This window comes from Pelodiscus sinensis, chromosome 9 (genome assembly GCF_052426305.1).
Source record: "Pelodiscus sinensis isolate ZL-2025 chromosome 9, ASM5242630v1, whole genome shotgun sequence".
Classification (NCBI taxonomy): Eukaryota; Metazoa; Chordata; order Testudines; family Trionychidae; genus Pelodiscus; species Pelodiscus sinensis.
The window spans coordinates 48,329,211-48,345,337 of record NC_143060.1 but is presented as its reverse complement, the minus strand read 5'-3'; the positions used below and the strand labels follow the sequence as shown (position 1 = coordinate 48,345,337).

General features: G+C 38.8%; 1 protein-coding gene across 2 annotated transcripts in view; it reads right to left on the bottom strand.

Annotated features, from left to right (window-relative positions):
* Nucleotides 1-16,127, bottom strand: part of DENND1B (DENN domain containing 1B) — a 265,647-nt gene that overhangs the window by 142,146 nt on the left and 107,374 nt on the right. For both annotated transcript variants that reach the window (XM_075936693.2, XM_089780568.1), the window contains exons 4-5: nt 14,816-14,865; nt 7,498-7,617 (exon numbers count right to left, since the gene is read on the bottom strand). In XM_075936693.2, the coding sequence (XP_075792808.1) occupies nt 7,498-7,617; nt 14,816-14,865 (170 nt within the window). The remainder of the gene's footprint in view (nt 1-7,497; nt 7,618-14,815; nt 14,866-16,127) is intronic.

Here is a 16,127-nt window from a genome sequence, read left to right as displayed (position 1 = left end):
GCAGAAGACAAATGTAAAACAATCCTTGCCTCATGAAGCTAAAATTTTAGAAGGCTGACAGAGGAGTCGGATACATTGGAAGTCAAAGCTAACTTGCAATGTTTTTCTTTTTCTTCAATACTATTTTACATTCATTTCTTATAGGCAGGATTTAAAAATAATAGGCTTTTGACATGATAAAGGAAAGGATTGTTTGTGAGAATAATTGGAAATAGGAAGTTTATTCCAATTCAAAGAAGTGGTGCACAAAAATGCACCAGGACAGAGGTTCAGGATAAGGAAACAAATTGGTTGCCTGTATCTGCACATCTGCAGAATGATAACTCCATGATCCATGGGTCAGGTGAGACCCAGAAGAAACTGTAAAATGTTCAATTTATCAACCTCAGAACAACTTCACTGATTCTGGCTGACTTTTTAATCCAGGGATTTTACTCCAAGGAGTTTCAGCATTTAAAATCTGATTTTAGCCCACCAGAAATTTCTCCACGGAATAAAAACCCTATCCTCTATTTCCCACGTGTCTAACCAGACACCTCTGTAAGAATAACCTAATGAAGGGTTGTGAGGGGTAGATTGTTAGCACAAGTGGAGATAGAATAACCAAGATCTTACATTTGGCATATAATATCAGTCCCAAATATCTCACCATTATTTGATATTTTTAAATAGCATATATACCATATTTCAAATATAACTATATAGTACACATAAAATATGACATCCATACTATCAGTTTTAAAACTGCCCGGTTTCATAATTCTAACCTTTATTTATGAATGCTATATGCCCAAAAACGATCAATAATAGGCACATTTTCAGAAGCAAGCATGAAAAAGTGGGCTTTTATTTTCAAAATGTTTCTATATAAAGAGATTTTTAAATGTATATGTAAAACATCATCTCTCCTTCTTAGAAATGTTATCATCCTCAGTTACATTTATTTGGAACTGGAAGTATGTAATCAAGCAACAGTAGGGGGGAGGGAGGAGTAAGTACAGTACAATACTGTGTGTTAAACAAACTATTAGAAAGGGAAAACTAAAAAAAGATTTGACAAGGTAAAGAAACTGTTTCTGTGCTTAGTTTATTTAAATTAAAATGGATTAAACCAGAATTTTCTTTGCACAGTAAAGTTTCAAAGCTGTGTGAAGTCAGTGTTCAGTTGTAAACCTTTAAAAGAACAACCATAAAGTTTTGTTCAGAGTTACAAATATTTCAAAGTTATGAACAACCAACATTTCCAAGATGTTCATACCTCTGAGGTTCTTCTGTATCTTTAAAATGGCAATAGTTTAAAACTACTTAGCTATTTTAGCTGTTCACATATCAATATATTCATGAAAACAAGTGGCAGTGTGTCAACATCTCTCATTATTTCATCTGAGGCTAACTAGTTTTGAAAGCTCTGAAGACACTGAATGAAAATATTTTACCCTGAAACAGCTTCTGGGACATATTTGCCTGCACCCTAGCTAATTCACAAGGGTAGATAACCCCAGTTCTCTGCAGTCTAGAGAAAGACTGATCTTCTTTCCACAAGACTTACACATTTGAACTATTTCTTTACAGATGTAGGGTAAAGTTTAAAGTATTGGAAAATCTGATGTGATAAAAAATAAAAATAAAGATTTCAAAAATCTGTCTCTCTGAAGAGACAGACATCTCCCCAAGCTGTGATAACTTCAAATGTTCTGCCCAATATGCGACTGCAGCTCACACTGAAGCAGCTGTCTTTCTGAAAGATGCTAGAGGCTTTAGGCTCCTGCGGGGAAGTCAGCAAGTCAGCAGAGTTTGGGCTGAAGCAGCCAGTTTCCTGAAAGCTGCTGAAGACAGACTCTAGACAGCTAGGCTTCTTTAAATGACTTTCATGCACATTGTGCCATCTGTTAACCACATCTCAGGCAATATCTTAGTGTTTTAACAGACATTTATGCGACCTGGTATTTTTTATGATAGCTAAGGTGTGACTTTATTGCGTAACTTGATTACAGTGTTCACTCTTCAATACACTAGGATATCGTTTCCCCATCACACCTAAGGGCACACAATGCCACGGATGTGAGTGTTGTGTTTTATGGTAAAATACGGATTACAAAATTCCACAAAATGATTGATTCTGGAAGTTTCTTCCTGTTAAATGATCTTTTTTGTTATCTTTTGAAAACATGCTAATAGAAGAGTTTATTGAGTGGCTGAAATGCAATATATGTGTCTAGGAGGAAAAGACTTAACTGCAAAACCCAATGCAAATCAAACATCATTGAGCATATAAAAAGTGACTTTATCAGTCTAATATAGTGATCTACAATTGATGTTTTGTTCTAAGTAATTTATCTACAAAACCATCACACAATTTATAAGTTATAGAGTCATTTCTCATACCGGTCATGTGTGATTAATTTAGACCAGGGATGGGAGACCTAAACCCCGGGGGCTAGCGCACACAAAATTTACTAGCCCATGCCCCTAGGCTCTGGTATGCGAGGGGAATGTGGGGATTGTCTTTCTCCTTCTCAGTCAGGGGCCACATTAGTGAGGATTTTGGGTTCACTTTTTTTTTTTTTTTTTTTTTTTGCTTCTCACCTATATGTGGCCCCCAACTGATTTTTCTGAGGGCTAGCAGCCCCCGACCCAAAAAAGGTTTTCCACTTTGGTTTAGACTCTCCATCAATTTTCCAGTGCTGTGCCGTGTAGCAACATGTCACAGTAATAGTACAGTATCTTTTCCTACATACAGTATTTCTTTTTTCAATAGAAAATAAAAAGCTCTAAAATATATGTCCCTTGACTTCTGAGCCTTCATTTTTAATGATCACAAACAGACTGTAAAAACAAGTTCTCCCATTTTTATCTCACATAATTCTTATATTTATCTCTTGCAGTCTATGAACTTAGCTCCCGCTTACTATAAAAAACAAAAACTGACATTCTACTAAAACAGATGCAGAAAGAAAGGTCCAATTTGCATTCTGAAATTAGTATACTTAGCACACAGCTAAGGGAGCTTTTCCTTCCTTACAAACAGGTATATTTATTGTACTTTTAATGCAGCAAGAATTTCTTCTTCTAAGAAAAAATATACTCATTATATATGCCCACATTCTAGATACTAAAAAAGCTTGAATTAGAAAAAAAATGATTCCTTCATAAACTGAAGGAAAACAGAGTAAAAAATCTGAGTAGTTAAATAAATACAATGTTTTAAATGCTGTACTAGAAAGCCTTTCACTTCACAGTTGGAATACTAACACAATAATTACCTTTAGCTTACAAACTGTTAAAGTCAAAGAAAAATATGTTAAAATAATTTTAAGCATGCCACTTACAGCCAAAAGAGCAAGGGAAGCATATCTTAACTCACACAGGTAAAGAAAAAGAAAAGAACAATATACACACATCATCCTGACAGCACAAAGCTAATAAAAAAATACTCAGAGTGGTAGTCCATCCCTTTTTAAGTACGTCTTTTTTTCCCCCTGAATCCAACAGTGCAAATAAGTGTTTGCAGTATTAGGGCCCTACATTTTTATTCAGCAATATGTAGCTCTGTAATATAATTCATTGTGTTTATGCATCATATCGATAAGAATAAAAGTACTGTGGATGAAAGAAGCTACTCAGTCCTTCTCAAGAAAATAGTTCAAGCAAAGTTCATTACAATTTTGACAGAAAAAAGACCTAAGTGCCTTTATTGAAAGTAAACTGTTAAACTAATTTTAATTTGAGTGCGGGTAAAAAGAAAAGTACTAAGGAAGAAGTTACTCCCCAAGTCTGAACTCATACAAATATATAATATTAATGTCTTACATGATTATTTTACTGCCTTACAATAAGAGCAAAATAATTGAAGCCCTATTGTGGTAGGCACTGTAGAAACACACTGGAAGATAAGGGCTAGGGGTTTTAGATGAGTGACGTAGACTGCTGAATCTCTTCTTCAGAGGAAACTTAGAGATTGACTATATGGTGTGATAATGCATGCTACGGAAGTGTGATTTCTAAAATGTACTTATGTGTTGCATCTTAATCGGTCCACGAAGGCACTGTTGGTGCATGTGTCTATACAGACCAAGTTATATACAACACGTTTGTGCATTTTAGGAATCACATCCCCACAAGGCACGTTTCCCCACTGTGTGGACAAGACCTCAGACTCTTGGGAGACTAAATCTCATTGATTTGCCATGAGCTCTGAGACTCTAAATGTCTAAACTACCTTTGAAAATAGGACTTCAACTCCTAAATCACTTAAGTGCTTTTGAAAACTTTATCTATGGTTTCAGTCCTGAAGACTTTGCTATGTATAAACTTCTGAAAAGCAAATATGGAAAAACTTGGCAATCTCCTTATTCACTGGTGTATAAGATGCTATAATAAATTTTTTTGCAATGAAAAGAATAAATCTTATATTACTTATGCCCTGCAGAACATGGAAATGGAAATTCTATGCTTTTAAAATCAAGGGGATTTTTTCTACAAACGTGCACGTCACTGTCATGAAAAAACACAACCATATAATACCTTATAGTGGTAATTAAAAAAATGTATTTAGCATTTTCTTATAATACAAAAGTAGCAACAAGACAGGCGCTCAGTCTTTTCTTCAAAGTCATGCATCATCTTTGTTGCAGTAAGTAGACTTCCACCTCACTTGTGCTTCAACAATAGCTCTGATAAAACTTATACATTCATAAGTCAAAGGTTAAACAAAGAAAAGGAAATGTTTTCTGTCAAATAGTCAGGTAACCACTAACAGTCTTGAACTATCAGCAGGACTCTAACTTCTAGTAATCAAATAAAACTAAGGAAACCGCCTTTCCGTAGCTAAATGTCTAATGTCTAGGGGCTACTTTTCTGTCTGGAAAATTGACACAAAATGTGTAAAATTGAAACATTCTGCTTCTAAGGGATTTGCCTAAAGGGAGAGAGAAAGCTTCAAGCATGGTCTGAATTGAAGAACTACAAAGTTTTACCATATAAACCTGTCTTCCTTATTAGAGCATTTCGTTTGGAAATGCAGGTGACAATTTTACAGTCATAAAATTTCATTAATCAAATCTAAGGCAGAAAATTTAATGATGCCTTGCACTTCTCAGCGTACATAAGGTCAATGTTACAGGCAGTCAGCAGCTGCAAGATTTTAACAAAATGAATTGTAGCTCTCATAGTGAATCTTTCTATTCAAGCAACATAGACAATATAAAATGAATTTAGTATTGCTCAATATCTGTAGTACATGTTTTTAAATATCAAAATATTTAGTAACAAAATATAAAAGAATCACACTTCATCCCATAATAATAGAAGTACACTTAAAATTTAGAAACATGTTATAAGATACCAATCAAATCTGAATTTGCAGACGTTTGCCAATATTCATATAAAAATTGGGGAAAGACCCAATCTCGCACATAGGCCCAAGATATATTTTAAAAAACTCTGACACTCCCACTCCACATTGTGCTTATGTACTAAAGGAAGTACAGGGCACATTAGCTAAAAAGATTGGAGGGGACCATGCGCACAGCAGGAGTCTAAAATGTGAGCTCCACAAAACAGCTTTAAAAAGTTCTGCAAAGAATCATGCAGAACTACTGGAGGGAAATCCAAGTTAATTTTTTTTCTGGATTCATTATAGATTTTGGTTTCCCGCTTATTTCCGCTCTACTCTACGCCGATTAGGCCTCAATTGGAGTATTGTGTCCAGTTCTGGGCACCAGATGTAGAGAAAGATGTGGAAGGTTATAGAAGAACAAACAAGAATGATTAAAGGTCTAGAGAACATGACCTATGAAAGAAGACTGAAAGAACTGGGCTTGTTTAGTTTGGAAAGGAGAAGACTAAGAAGGGACATGATAGCACTTTTCAGGTATCTAAAATGGTGTCACAAGGAGGAGGGAGTAAAATTGTTCTCCTTGGCCTCTGAGGATAGGGCAAGAAGCAATGGGCTTAAACTGCAGCAAGGAACGTTTAGGTTAGACATTAGGAAAAACTTCCTAACTGTCAGGGTGGTGAAACACTGGAATAAGTTGCCAAGGGAGCTTGTGGAATCTCCATCTCTGGAGATATTTAAGAGCAGGTTAGATAGACATCTATCAGGGATGGTCTAGACGGTGCTTGGTCCTGACGTGAGGGCAGGGGACTGGACTCGATGACCTCTCGAGGTCCCTTCCAGTTCTAGTGTTCTATAATTCTATGATTTGTAATTAGCCTTGATTTTGGTAGCTGGACTCAGTTAAAAATTATAGCTTGCCACTTTTCATTTCATTAGTTATTTCTACCATGTAGCAGACCATCAACCAGAAACTCAGGTGACGTATATCAACGTAGGTTCCACTAACTAACTATTGTAGAGGTATGCCAATTTACACCATCTTATAATCTGGCTCCAATACTTTTTTATTTTAAAGTAGACAGCAACAGTACCACTTAAAATATTTTAACATTAGTACGTGGATCTGTGGAACTGATTAAGCATTTATTACATTAGAGATAAGCCAGACAGAGTTAGGAGAACAAGTAGAAAATGTTATTTCTTAGTCTTACATGAAAAGGACGGTTTGTGGGTGAAGGGAATGAGCAGCCACTTCCAACTTTCCAGTTAAATCTGATTAATCTTTTGTACTCCCAAGTTACTCCTTGCTTACAAACTATTTGCATGCAAAATCAGGCATAAAAAAAAGAATATCTCTAGAATATCACAGAATTAATACAGCTAACAACAATATTGAAAGACTTATAAAACAACAAATAATCTAATAGCACCTTAAAGACTAACAAAACATGTAGATGGTATCATAAGCTTTTGTGGGCACAACACACTTCTTCAGATGACTGGAGTATTAGAAGTCCAGATCCAAGATTTCTAATACTCCAGTCATCTCTAGAAGTGGGTTGCGCCCACGAAAGCTCATGATACCATCTACGTATTTTGTTAGTCTTTAAGGTGCTACTAGACTATTTGTTGTTTTATAAGTTTTTCCGGTTATAGACTAACTCTGCTACCCCTCTGAAGCTTTTGAACAATATTGAACTATATGAAACTTCTGTAACAATTTTGAATTTAAAAATATAAGAACACATGTTAATTTTCACAAGAAACAAAAGTTAAAACATTGAACATATTGTGGATCAAATATTCTGAAAAATTGATTCAGAAATGACAAAAATATTTAATTTCAGAATTTTAAATTACAACTAAACATATTAAATCAGAAAACTTACATAATAGTCTCAAATATCTCTTTAAAGTAGATCTTTCCTATTATTCGTGTAGGAGTATTTAGTTTAATTTTATGAAAATAATTTAACTTATGCCTTTGTCAGAAATAAATTATTAATATAATGTAAAAAAAGAAACACAGTGATAAGTATACATCATTTCGAAGATTTGCATGCTATTAAAATCTCTATGCATTTTAAAGCACAATAAAGCAAATCTAAAAATAACAAGTCCTGGAATTACAAACTCCAATGTTTTTTATACTCACTCACCTTAAAATACAGAGGCAGATTTTGCCTCCTGATGTTAACCGGCAAAATCCAAACTTTTGTTTACTTTCAATGTCTGTAAGCACAAAGGTGAAGTGCTGTCCTACTTGATTTTGTGATACCCTAAAAAAATATAAAACAGATTGTAAAATAGCTAAATCATATATGACAATATACTGAAAAAGAAAAGAACGGTTTTAAAATTATACACATATTTAATTCAATTAGCAGCATACAGAATGCTTTTCTTTTTTTTAGGAAAAAACAGTATTTTCAACTATGAAAAATAAGAACACAGTAATAAGCTTTCACAAATCCTGTATCCGAAACTGTTCAAGATTTGATCCTAATCTTCAATGTGTTCAATGGCTTAGGTCCCAGATACCTAAAGTAGGGATGTAAAATATTGTTCAGAACAATTACATGGTTAAACAACTAAAATTCTATCATTTATCCAGTTAACTGTTGGTGGGCCAGTGCAAGGCAGCCAGGGCAGAAGTCTCACGGGTTTGTGGGCAGGCATGGTGGCTGTGTCATGGCTGAGGCCCCTCCTGCCCTCGCCCAGCGTCACTGCAGCATAGCCAGAGCCAAGATCCCGCATGCCACCTCTTAGGTGCAGGGGGGCCAAGGCCGAGGCTGCTGGCACGGCCAGGGCCTGAGTTGCAGGGACTACCACTGCAGCGTGGCCGGAGCCAAGGTCCCATTTACCCTTGCCCGGCTGCAGCTGCCAGGGCCACCTGGGCTTCCAACGTGGCCAGCAGATGGGGCCACAGGTGCTGCCAGGACCTGAGTCCTGCCTGCCCCCTAGGTACATGGCGGGGATGTGGCCGTGGCTGGCGTGTGGCTGGACTGAAGTCTGACCTGCTTCTGGTGCAGCCAGGGCCAGCACAGCTGTGGGCATAGCAGGAGACAAGGCTATAGGCATGCTTGGGGCTGGCCCAACCCATCCAATTAACTGGTTACTTAGTAATCATTCCAGTAAGCCTAATGCTTACTGGGTAACCGGTTAACCTTTTACATCCCTACTTAAAAGATCACATAATGCTCCAAGGTGAAGTACATGCCACTCCTCAGGCACAAAGGAACATTCTAACACTAGGGAAAAGATTATCTGTGCAGGAGACAGCACTTTCTAATTCATTGCAAACGCACATAGACAAAGTGCCTGAAGAAAAAATTAGTGTGAGAATGTAATTAAAAACAGTGTCATAATGCATATGCATAAGGTGGCCAAATTAAGGCTCCACAGCAGTAACTTTCCCCAAGCTTCTCATCCCTGTGACCTTTAAACTCTTTGCCCAGCCAGTCCCAGTCTCTACTCAAAGTTCCTATTCCTGGCAGCCTCACACCCTGTTCCAATCTACCCCTTTAAGTAACATGAGTTCAATATCTGTTGGTGAGACGCAAGCTTTCGAGCTCACACAAAGCTCTTCTTCAGCTCTGGAAAACTTACATAGGCCTGATCTATACTAGGAGTTTTGGTCGAATTTAGCTGCATTAGGTCATATTTCTAAACAATGAATCTACACCATCAAACTCATTCCACAAACTTAAAGAGCTGGTAAAGTTGATTTCAGCATTTCTGTTTTCCACCAGGAGTAACGGTAAATTCAACCTTGCATGGCCAACTTCAGCGTAGTGCAGACACAATACTGTGAAAGTTTATGTTCTTCACCTCTGGGAGGTGTCCCACAGACCCCCCAATATGATCACTCTGGCTGGGAATTTCCAACTCTGCTGGAAAAAAGGCTGACATTCTCACATCTGTGTGATTGCCAAGCAGGGGGAATATAATACACTGCTTTCCCTTTCTTACCCCATCCATGAAGCTCCCATCCTGAACTTCTTTTCTATTCCTGCTGTATCTTTATTGCTTGTGTTGCATGGGAGCAGAGATGTTACAGGGTTTACAGACAAGCACACTTAATGCAGGGGGCATGTTGTTAAGACCAACATGCGTAATTGTCACATCATAGTCAGGCTATTCACAAAGCTGTCTTTCAAAGCCTCCCTGATTTGCAGTACCCCTTGATATGCTATTTTTATTGCCCTGGTGTCTGTTGGCTCATAATTACTAGCTAGTCACTCTGCTTTGACCCTTCCATCCCACCCTATAACTTTCCCACTTGCTTTCACAGAGATTATGGAGCGCACACAGCAGGCTGCCACAACATCGGGAATGTTGCTTTCACTACGGTCTAACCTAATCAATGAAGTGCGAAACCTTCCCTTTAAACTTCCAAAAGTAGCCATTTTGCACTTGATCAGCCTGTAGTTGAATTGGTCCTTACTGTGGTCCAGGCTGCCTGTGTATGGCTTCATGAGCCATAGGAGCAAGGGATAGGCTGGGTCTCCAAAGGTCACTAATGATATTTCAATGCCTCCAATGGTAATTTTCCAGTCTGGGAAGAATGTTCCATCTTGCAGCTCTCTGAAGAGACCAGACTCTCTAAAGAAGTGTGTATTATGCACACTTCCTGATCACCCCACACTGATGTCAGTCAAACAGCCCTTGTGGTCCACCAGTACCTGAAACACCATTGAAAAGTACTCCTTGCAGTTTATGTACTCTTTGGCAAAGTGGTTGGGTGCCAAGATAGTGATGTGTATTCCATCTATCACCCGAGCGATATGCACGGGGAGCCAGCCTTAAAGACAGTTCCCAACTCTCCCCCCTTGCTACCTCTGATACAGAGGCAGAGGGGAGGGGGGCGTGTAGTTGTTAGGATTAACCAATAAAACCAGGATTATGAGTTAATCATTTATATGATTATATGCTAACATTCCTAGTCTATTCATAGCCTCCTCGCATTCTTCCTTGCTCCAGCTCCTGGATAGATTTTAGACATATCACAGCATAAGGCGAGAGATGTTTGCTATGCTCTCCATAGCACTTTGCTGCTGAACAGCGTCCATGCTTGCCCAGCTATGGAATCTGCATGGATAGCCAGGGAAAAAAGATGCAAAAAGATTGTTAGCTGTTGCTTTAAAGCAGGGGCTGAGGGAGGAAATGAGTGCATTATGGGATGCTGACATTTACCCACAACCACCTGCTAAACTGCTTTTGTCCTATCCAGCATTGGGCGCCTAGCCCAGAATGCAACGAGGTGACAGGAACTGTGGGATAGCTACCCACAGTGCACTGCTGTCAAAGTCAATGGTAGCCACCCTACTGCGGATGCACTACATCAAACTCTTGCACAGCGGGGACATGCAACTTCAACTTTACAAAATCAGGTGCCTCAAGCAATCTTGAGAGCAGTAGTTCTAACTAATTAACACTTCTGAGGAAACTATTTACAAAAAAGATACAGCCTATTCAGCAAGAAAGAAGTTGTCCACAGCACAGCAATTCTGATGCACCGTCACTGACGGCAAGAAGGAACTGGAGGGGGCGGAAAATCACAACGCGCCCCTCATACCATGCCAAAGCGGTGCCACTCTATTGGTGGCTAGGGGTACTCCCCTATTTGTAGTGAGAGAAAAATTTTCAGCACCGGTGCATGTGGTGAGCACACACATCTACTGTGGAATGGACACGAGCAAGCACTCCAAGAAGAACTAGTATAGGGGCACGGAAAATACAGCCTGCAGGATCCAGGCCGTGACTCAGCAGGAGCCTCAGTCAGGCTCCCTGCCTGCCCCAGAATGCTGCAACCCTGGGGAGAGAAGCTTCACACTCTGCCCCTGTCCCCAGCATAATTTTGCAGCTCCCATTGGCCAGTTTCCTGCTTGTTTGCATAATAGGCAGTGAACCAATTACCCCACCTCCTCCAGACTCACAACATTCACAGCTACACATGGCTCTGCCTCTGGAAACCCATCCCTACCCTTCCCCCAGTCTTCTGCCTCCCTCCTGCACCCTTACTCCCTCTCAAGTCCTGCACCCCAGTCCCCTGCACCCACGCCTCAGATCACAACCCCCTCACAAATCCTACATCCCTCCTCCAGGTCATAACCCCTTCCTTCACCACAACCCAGATCCCTTCACCATAATCCTCTACCTCTCCCCATCACAACCCAGATCCCCACACCTCCACCCTGCACTCCTGCTCCAGGTCACAACCCTTTCCTAGACCCCGTACCTTCCTCCTCCAGGTAAGAATCATTTCTTGCACCCAGACCCCCTCTAAGACCCTGCACCCCTTTCTGAACACTAGTCTCCTGCCCCAGGTCACAATCCCCTCCTTCACCCAAATTCTTCCCCAGATCCCACACTCTCTTCGGCACCCCAATCCTTTATCCCAAGCTCCCTTCTGCACCCAACCTCCATCACAGACCCCATACCGCTTCCATTAATATCATGGAAAAGTATGGCCCTTGACCAGTTACCAAATTCTTGGAGTGCCCCCCCATATCAAGAATTACTGCCCACCACTGTACTACTGTCACAGATAAGATTGTACATTGATCTGGGATGAGTCAAACACAGAGATAATGCTGTTTATAGTGGAATCACTTGAACTCTACTTTTCCTTTATTTTTGGTGTTTGCCTTGATTGAAAATGCACTTTCATTACTTATTTCTAAAGTAAAGTTTTCCATAAGGGATAAATTACATAGGACTGCAGATTGACTGCCAGGATTTCAGATCACACGTGTGCTTCTGCATGCACCTAGCAATTCCCCTACTCACATCAACAAAACAGCATCAACAAGGAACAGTAGAGCAAAAGTGACATCATCCCCACCATTGTCACTTGTTGACCTGAGTGGGTCCCTGGGGAACTACTATGCACAGGAACCCAGCTGTGATCCAAAAGCATGATAGGAGTGATCCTCCATTGCTAGATTTCTTCCTTTCCCTCATGTACCAACAGGGGTAGTAGGACTGTGGTACCTAAGGCTTCTCAAGGGACTCTGCAAGGGACAAGCATGAAATTAATGAGGTCCATATCAATGTCACTTTGCTACTCTTTGTGTTACTTCTGGAAATGTGCTACCTGTAAGCGCAGATTTACTGTACCCTCTTCTGGGAGGTGTTCTGCAGAAGGCTCACAAGCTGAAGGGGTTAAAAATAGATTAACAGAAGATAGGAAGAAAGGATGAGAGGGCAGAAACAAATGAAAGGAGAGAAGACTCAAAATGAAAGGAGAGAAGACTCAAAGCAGAAAGAGGACTGAAGTTCTAGGGGTTACATATTGTAATTTGGGACTGAATTTGATCCTTCACACCCTGGGATTCAAATACCAGGAAGGCAGCCCCAGGAGAAATGACACAGCTTGAATGGTACTTTATTAACCCTCTGACCAATTAAAAGGATATTTAGTCATGGATTCTATAGGGAGCCACAGCTGAATTTCCTTGGCTGAAGGAAGGATAACCAAGATGAACAGAGGTTGATGGAGACAGTGGGGAATGTAGAGAAAAAGTAAGAGACAGATAGACCAACTAACAGTTACAGGCAAAAAACATACAAAAGACATGGGGAAGGACGCCCTGGACTGTAGAATCCTGTTGCTCTATATGAAAAGGAGAAGAAAAGGTAACCCCCATTACAAACAAAAGTGAAGTTAGCTACCCATTAATGGCACCAAAGGAGCTATTACAACCTGCGAACTGCTTATTGCCCTCCTCTGCTATGAAGCCTCAGATTCCATTCTACTTTGTTATACATACCAAAAAGCACCCCCAATTGCACTCTGAGAACTTATCTAACCAATGAAAAATTCTACTTGGTTTATATAATTATGCATGTACATTGCCAAAGGAAAGTTTGTGAGTTCCTTAGTTTCATGGTTTAGAATAATCCCGTATAATTGTACAAAATGAAAATTTTAAATTTTATAACTTGGCCAAATTAAACCAATGATCAGCATATCTATGACCTACCTAGAGAATATGTTTCTGCCAAATTTCATATATCTTATATTTGGGCACCAGAGCTATTTAAAAAGAAGTTTACAGCAAAAAATTTTAAGCAAAATTAAATACTTCTTTTCCTCACTCCTGTATGGAGCATATCTACCAAACCTTAGCCCCAAAAGGTAAAATTTTGAGCACACAGTAAACTGAACATGAGCCTTTAAAACAGAAACGCTAGATAATCTAATCTACAGACATTGCTTTGCCTGTTAATATCTATCTAACTTAATCACACAGAGCAATTTGTGAAAATAATTTATTTACTGATGCTAAGTTTTTGCCACTGGATGGCAGCAACTGAACCTCACCTGCTTCTGTCATCATTAAATTTTATTTCCATACCTCATATTCACGAACAACTTGAAATAGATTTTAAGTTGAAGAATGTAAAGGCTTTAATGAAGGAATATAAAACGTTATCAACAGTGTTGGCTGAGCCATAAAACTTGTATAATGAATTATGTTCAAAAGCCAAACAACTGAAATGCAACATCTAAAAGGTGAGATGACCAAGCTTCCTAACAGATAACATGCATTTGCAAGGTTGCCCCAATATTCTCTCTCAAGCACTTCTTCTCTCCCATATACACACTCATATTTCTGTCTTCTCTTTCTTAAATAGTAACACCTTCTCCTCAAATCCTCTCATGCAACTTATGTTCTGAGACCAGTGAGATCTTAAGGCTATCTGGGTGCACATTCATTAGCTCTCCAAGCCACGCTTCCCCAAGTAACACATTAATTGACTCATGGATATACCCACAATGTGAGTTTTCTAAACTACAAATCTACACAATTGGTTAAATTAATGACCATGAAACTCATTATCAAACATTTGGATGAAGTAAAATAAATATTTTGAGCTAATAAAAATACCTTGTATGGATATCTGAAATGCATATAAGGGAAGATTAACTATAATTTACAAACAAAGGTCTTGAACCTACCCTCAGAAAAATCCCTTGCCCATGCAGACACTGGCATGTAACTGAAGTTCTTTCAATTCTTATACATGGTGAAACACAAACCATAGTTATTTTTAAAACTGCACAATGAGTTTTTATATTCTGGTGTATTGCATCATTTCTATAAAGCTGCTGTTGGGAGGAAACTATCTTCTATCCTTATATTACACAGATGGTGTTTACAATTGGGCTGGAGGAAGTTGGGAGCCAGAATGCAGCTCTATATCAAAAGAGAATTCTTACAATCCTAGCAAGAGTGTATTATACTGTGATTTTTTTTTTAAACTCATGCCTAAATACATACTTGGAGAACAAAGGAAAAAATGGCTAGTCTTTATTCTTTTCACCTCCAGGTGCAAGACTAGATGATGCTATGCATTTTATTTTGCTCTTATTTCTTTAAGTCTAGCCTTGCAAAAAATATTTACATTTTCACTAAACAGATAATTTGAGTTAATTATTTTTAAATAAATGACTATTGCACTACAAACCTTTCAATGTCAAAAGGAAAGCAGAACTTCGGCACGCTCTGCAGCACCTCCTGTAAACAGAGATTAAAGAAATGCAGTTAGGCTTTTAAAAGGACTTTTTATTTAAGCATTTTTGCTGTATTGTTTGCTAAAAAAAATTTTTTTTCAAGAAATATTTGGTTGCAAGAAATATAGCACACGTTCCTGGACTGAAATAATTGATTATTAAAAAGGAATTAAGTGTGTGCTTTGGCAGATTGCAAAGACAATGCCATAGACGCCCCAGGAGGGAAAGGCCTGGCCTGAAGGGTATTAACACCCTTCACATCCCCGCTGGGATTCCCTTCAACAAGGCCATATGGATTTTACAAGAAGCACTGCACCATATGGGTAAGCCATGTCTGCTGCTACTTGTACCACAGACTAGCCACAGGGACTTCTGACAGATCCTGGCTCAAAAATACAAACGTTGTTTCAATTAAAATGCAGGCAGAGAAAAGGGAATGAAGTTGGCAGCAGAATAAATTACTCAGAGGTATAACAACTCTATACATGTTTCATAGTCAAATGCTGAAAAAGATGAAAATCTTCTGTTGGTACAAAATAGAAATGTATATGGTTATCCCTTCAGTTGAACAGTAAGGCATTCAGAAGCAAACATTATTAATTAAGAGAGAAAGTAAGACCAGTCCTGCAGCATTCAGACCATCATGTAAATGGATACGGTTTCTTTTCTGCACATTTTTAAGCTGTTTAGTGACAAATAAAATGTGTTAATTAAAATATTAAAATGGACTAATTTGCTTTTTTAAGAAGTACAAAACTTATCTCTAGTAAAATCAGAGTTAACAAAAACCTGTCTCTAGAAAATAAGAAGATAACAGATCTGCTATCAGGAAATCTGAACAAATGTATCCCACCATTCTTACAAGATCCCAAAACCTGTATATATATTCTTGCTTCCATTAAACCAGTTGGGAAAACAAGTCCTGTGTGAAATGTCCCAATGTAGGGGAATGGCAGTTGATGAAATGTAGCTTGGTCAGTGATGTGCAGCACCTGCTTACTTTCCCAAACCAACAAGCCATATTTAAAGGCACCCCTCTAAGAGAGTGTTTGCAGGACTGTGTGTAGATTCCAAACTTCCAGTGCTAAAAGGTGGAGATTTAAGTGCTTAATAGTATGAGATGCTGAGAACCCCCAAGTTTAAAGAATGCTGAACATACTGCAGGATGAGACAGAAACTCCCATATACCAAAAGCCATACAGTTAAATTCCTGTGCACTGCACTGAACCTGTAACTTTCCTTACGCATTTGCATTTTTACAAAGTA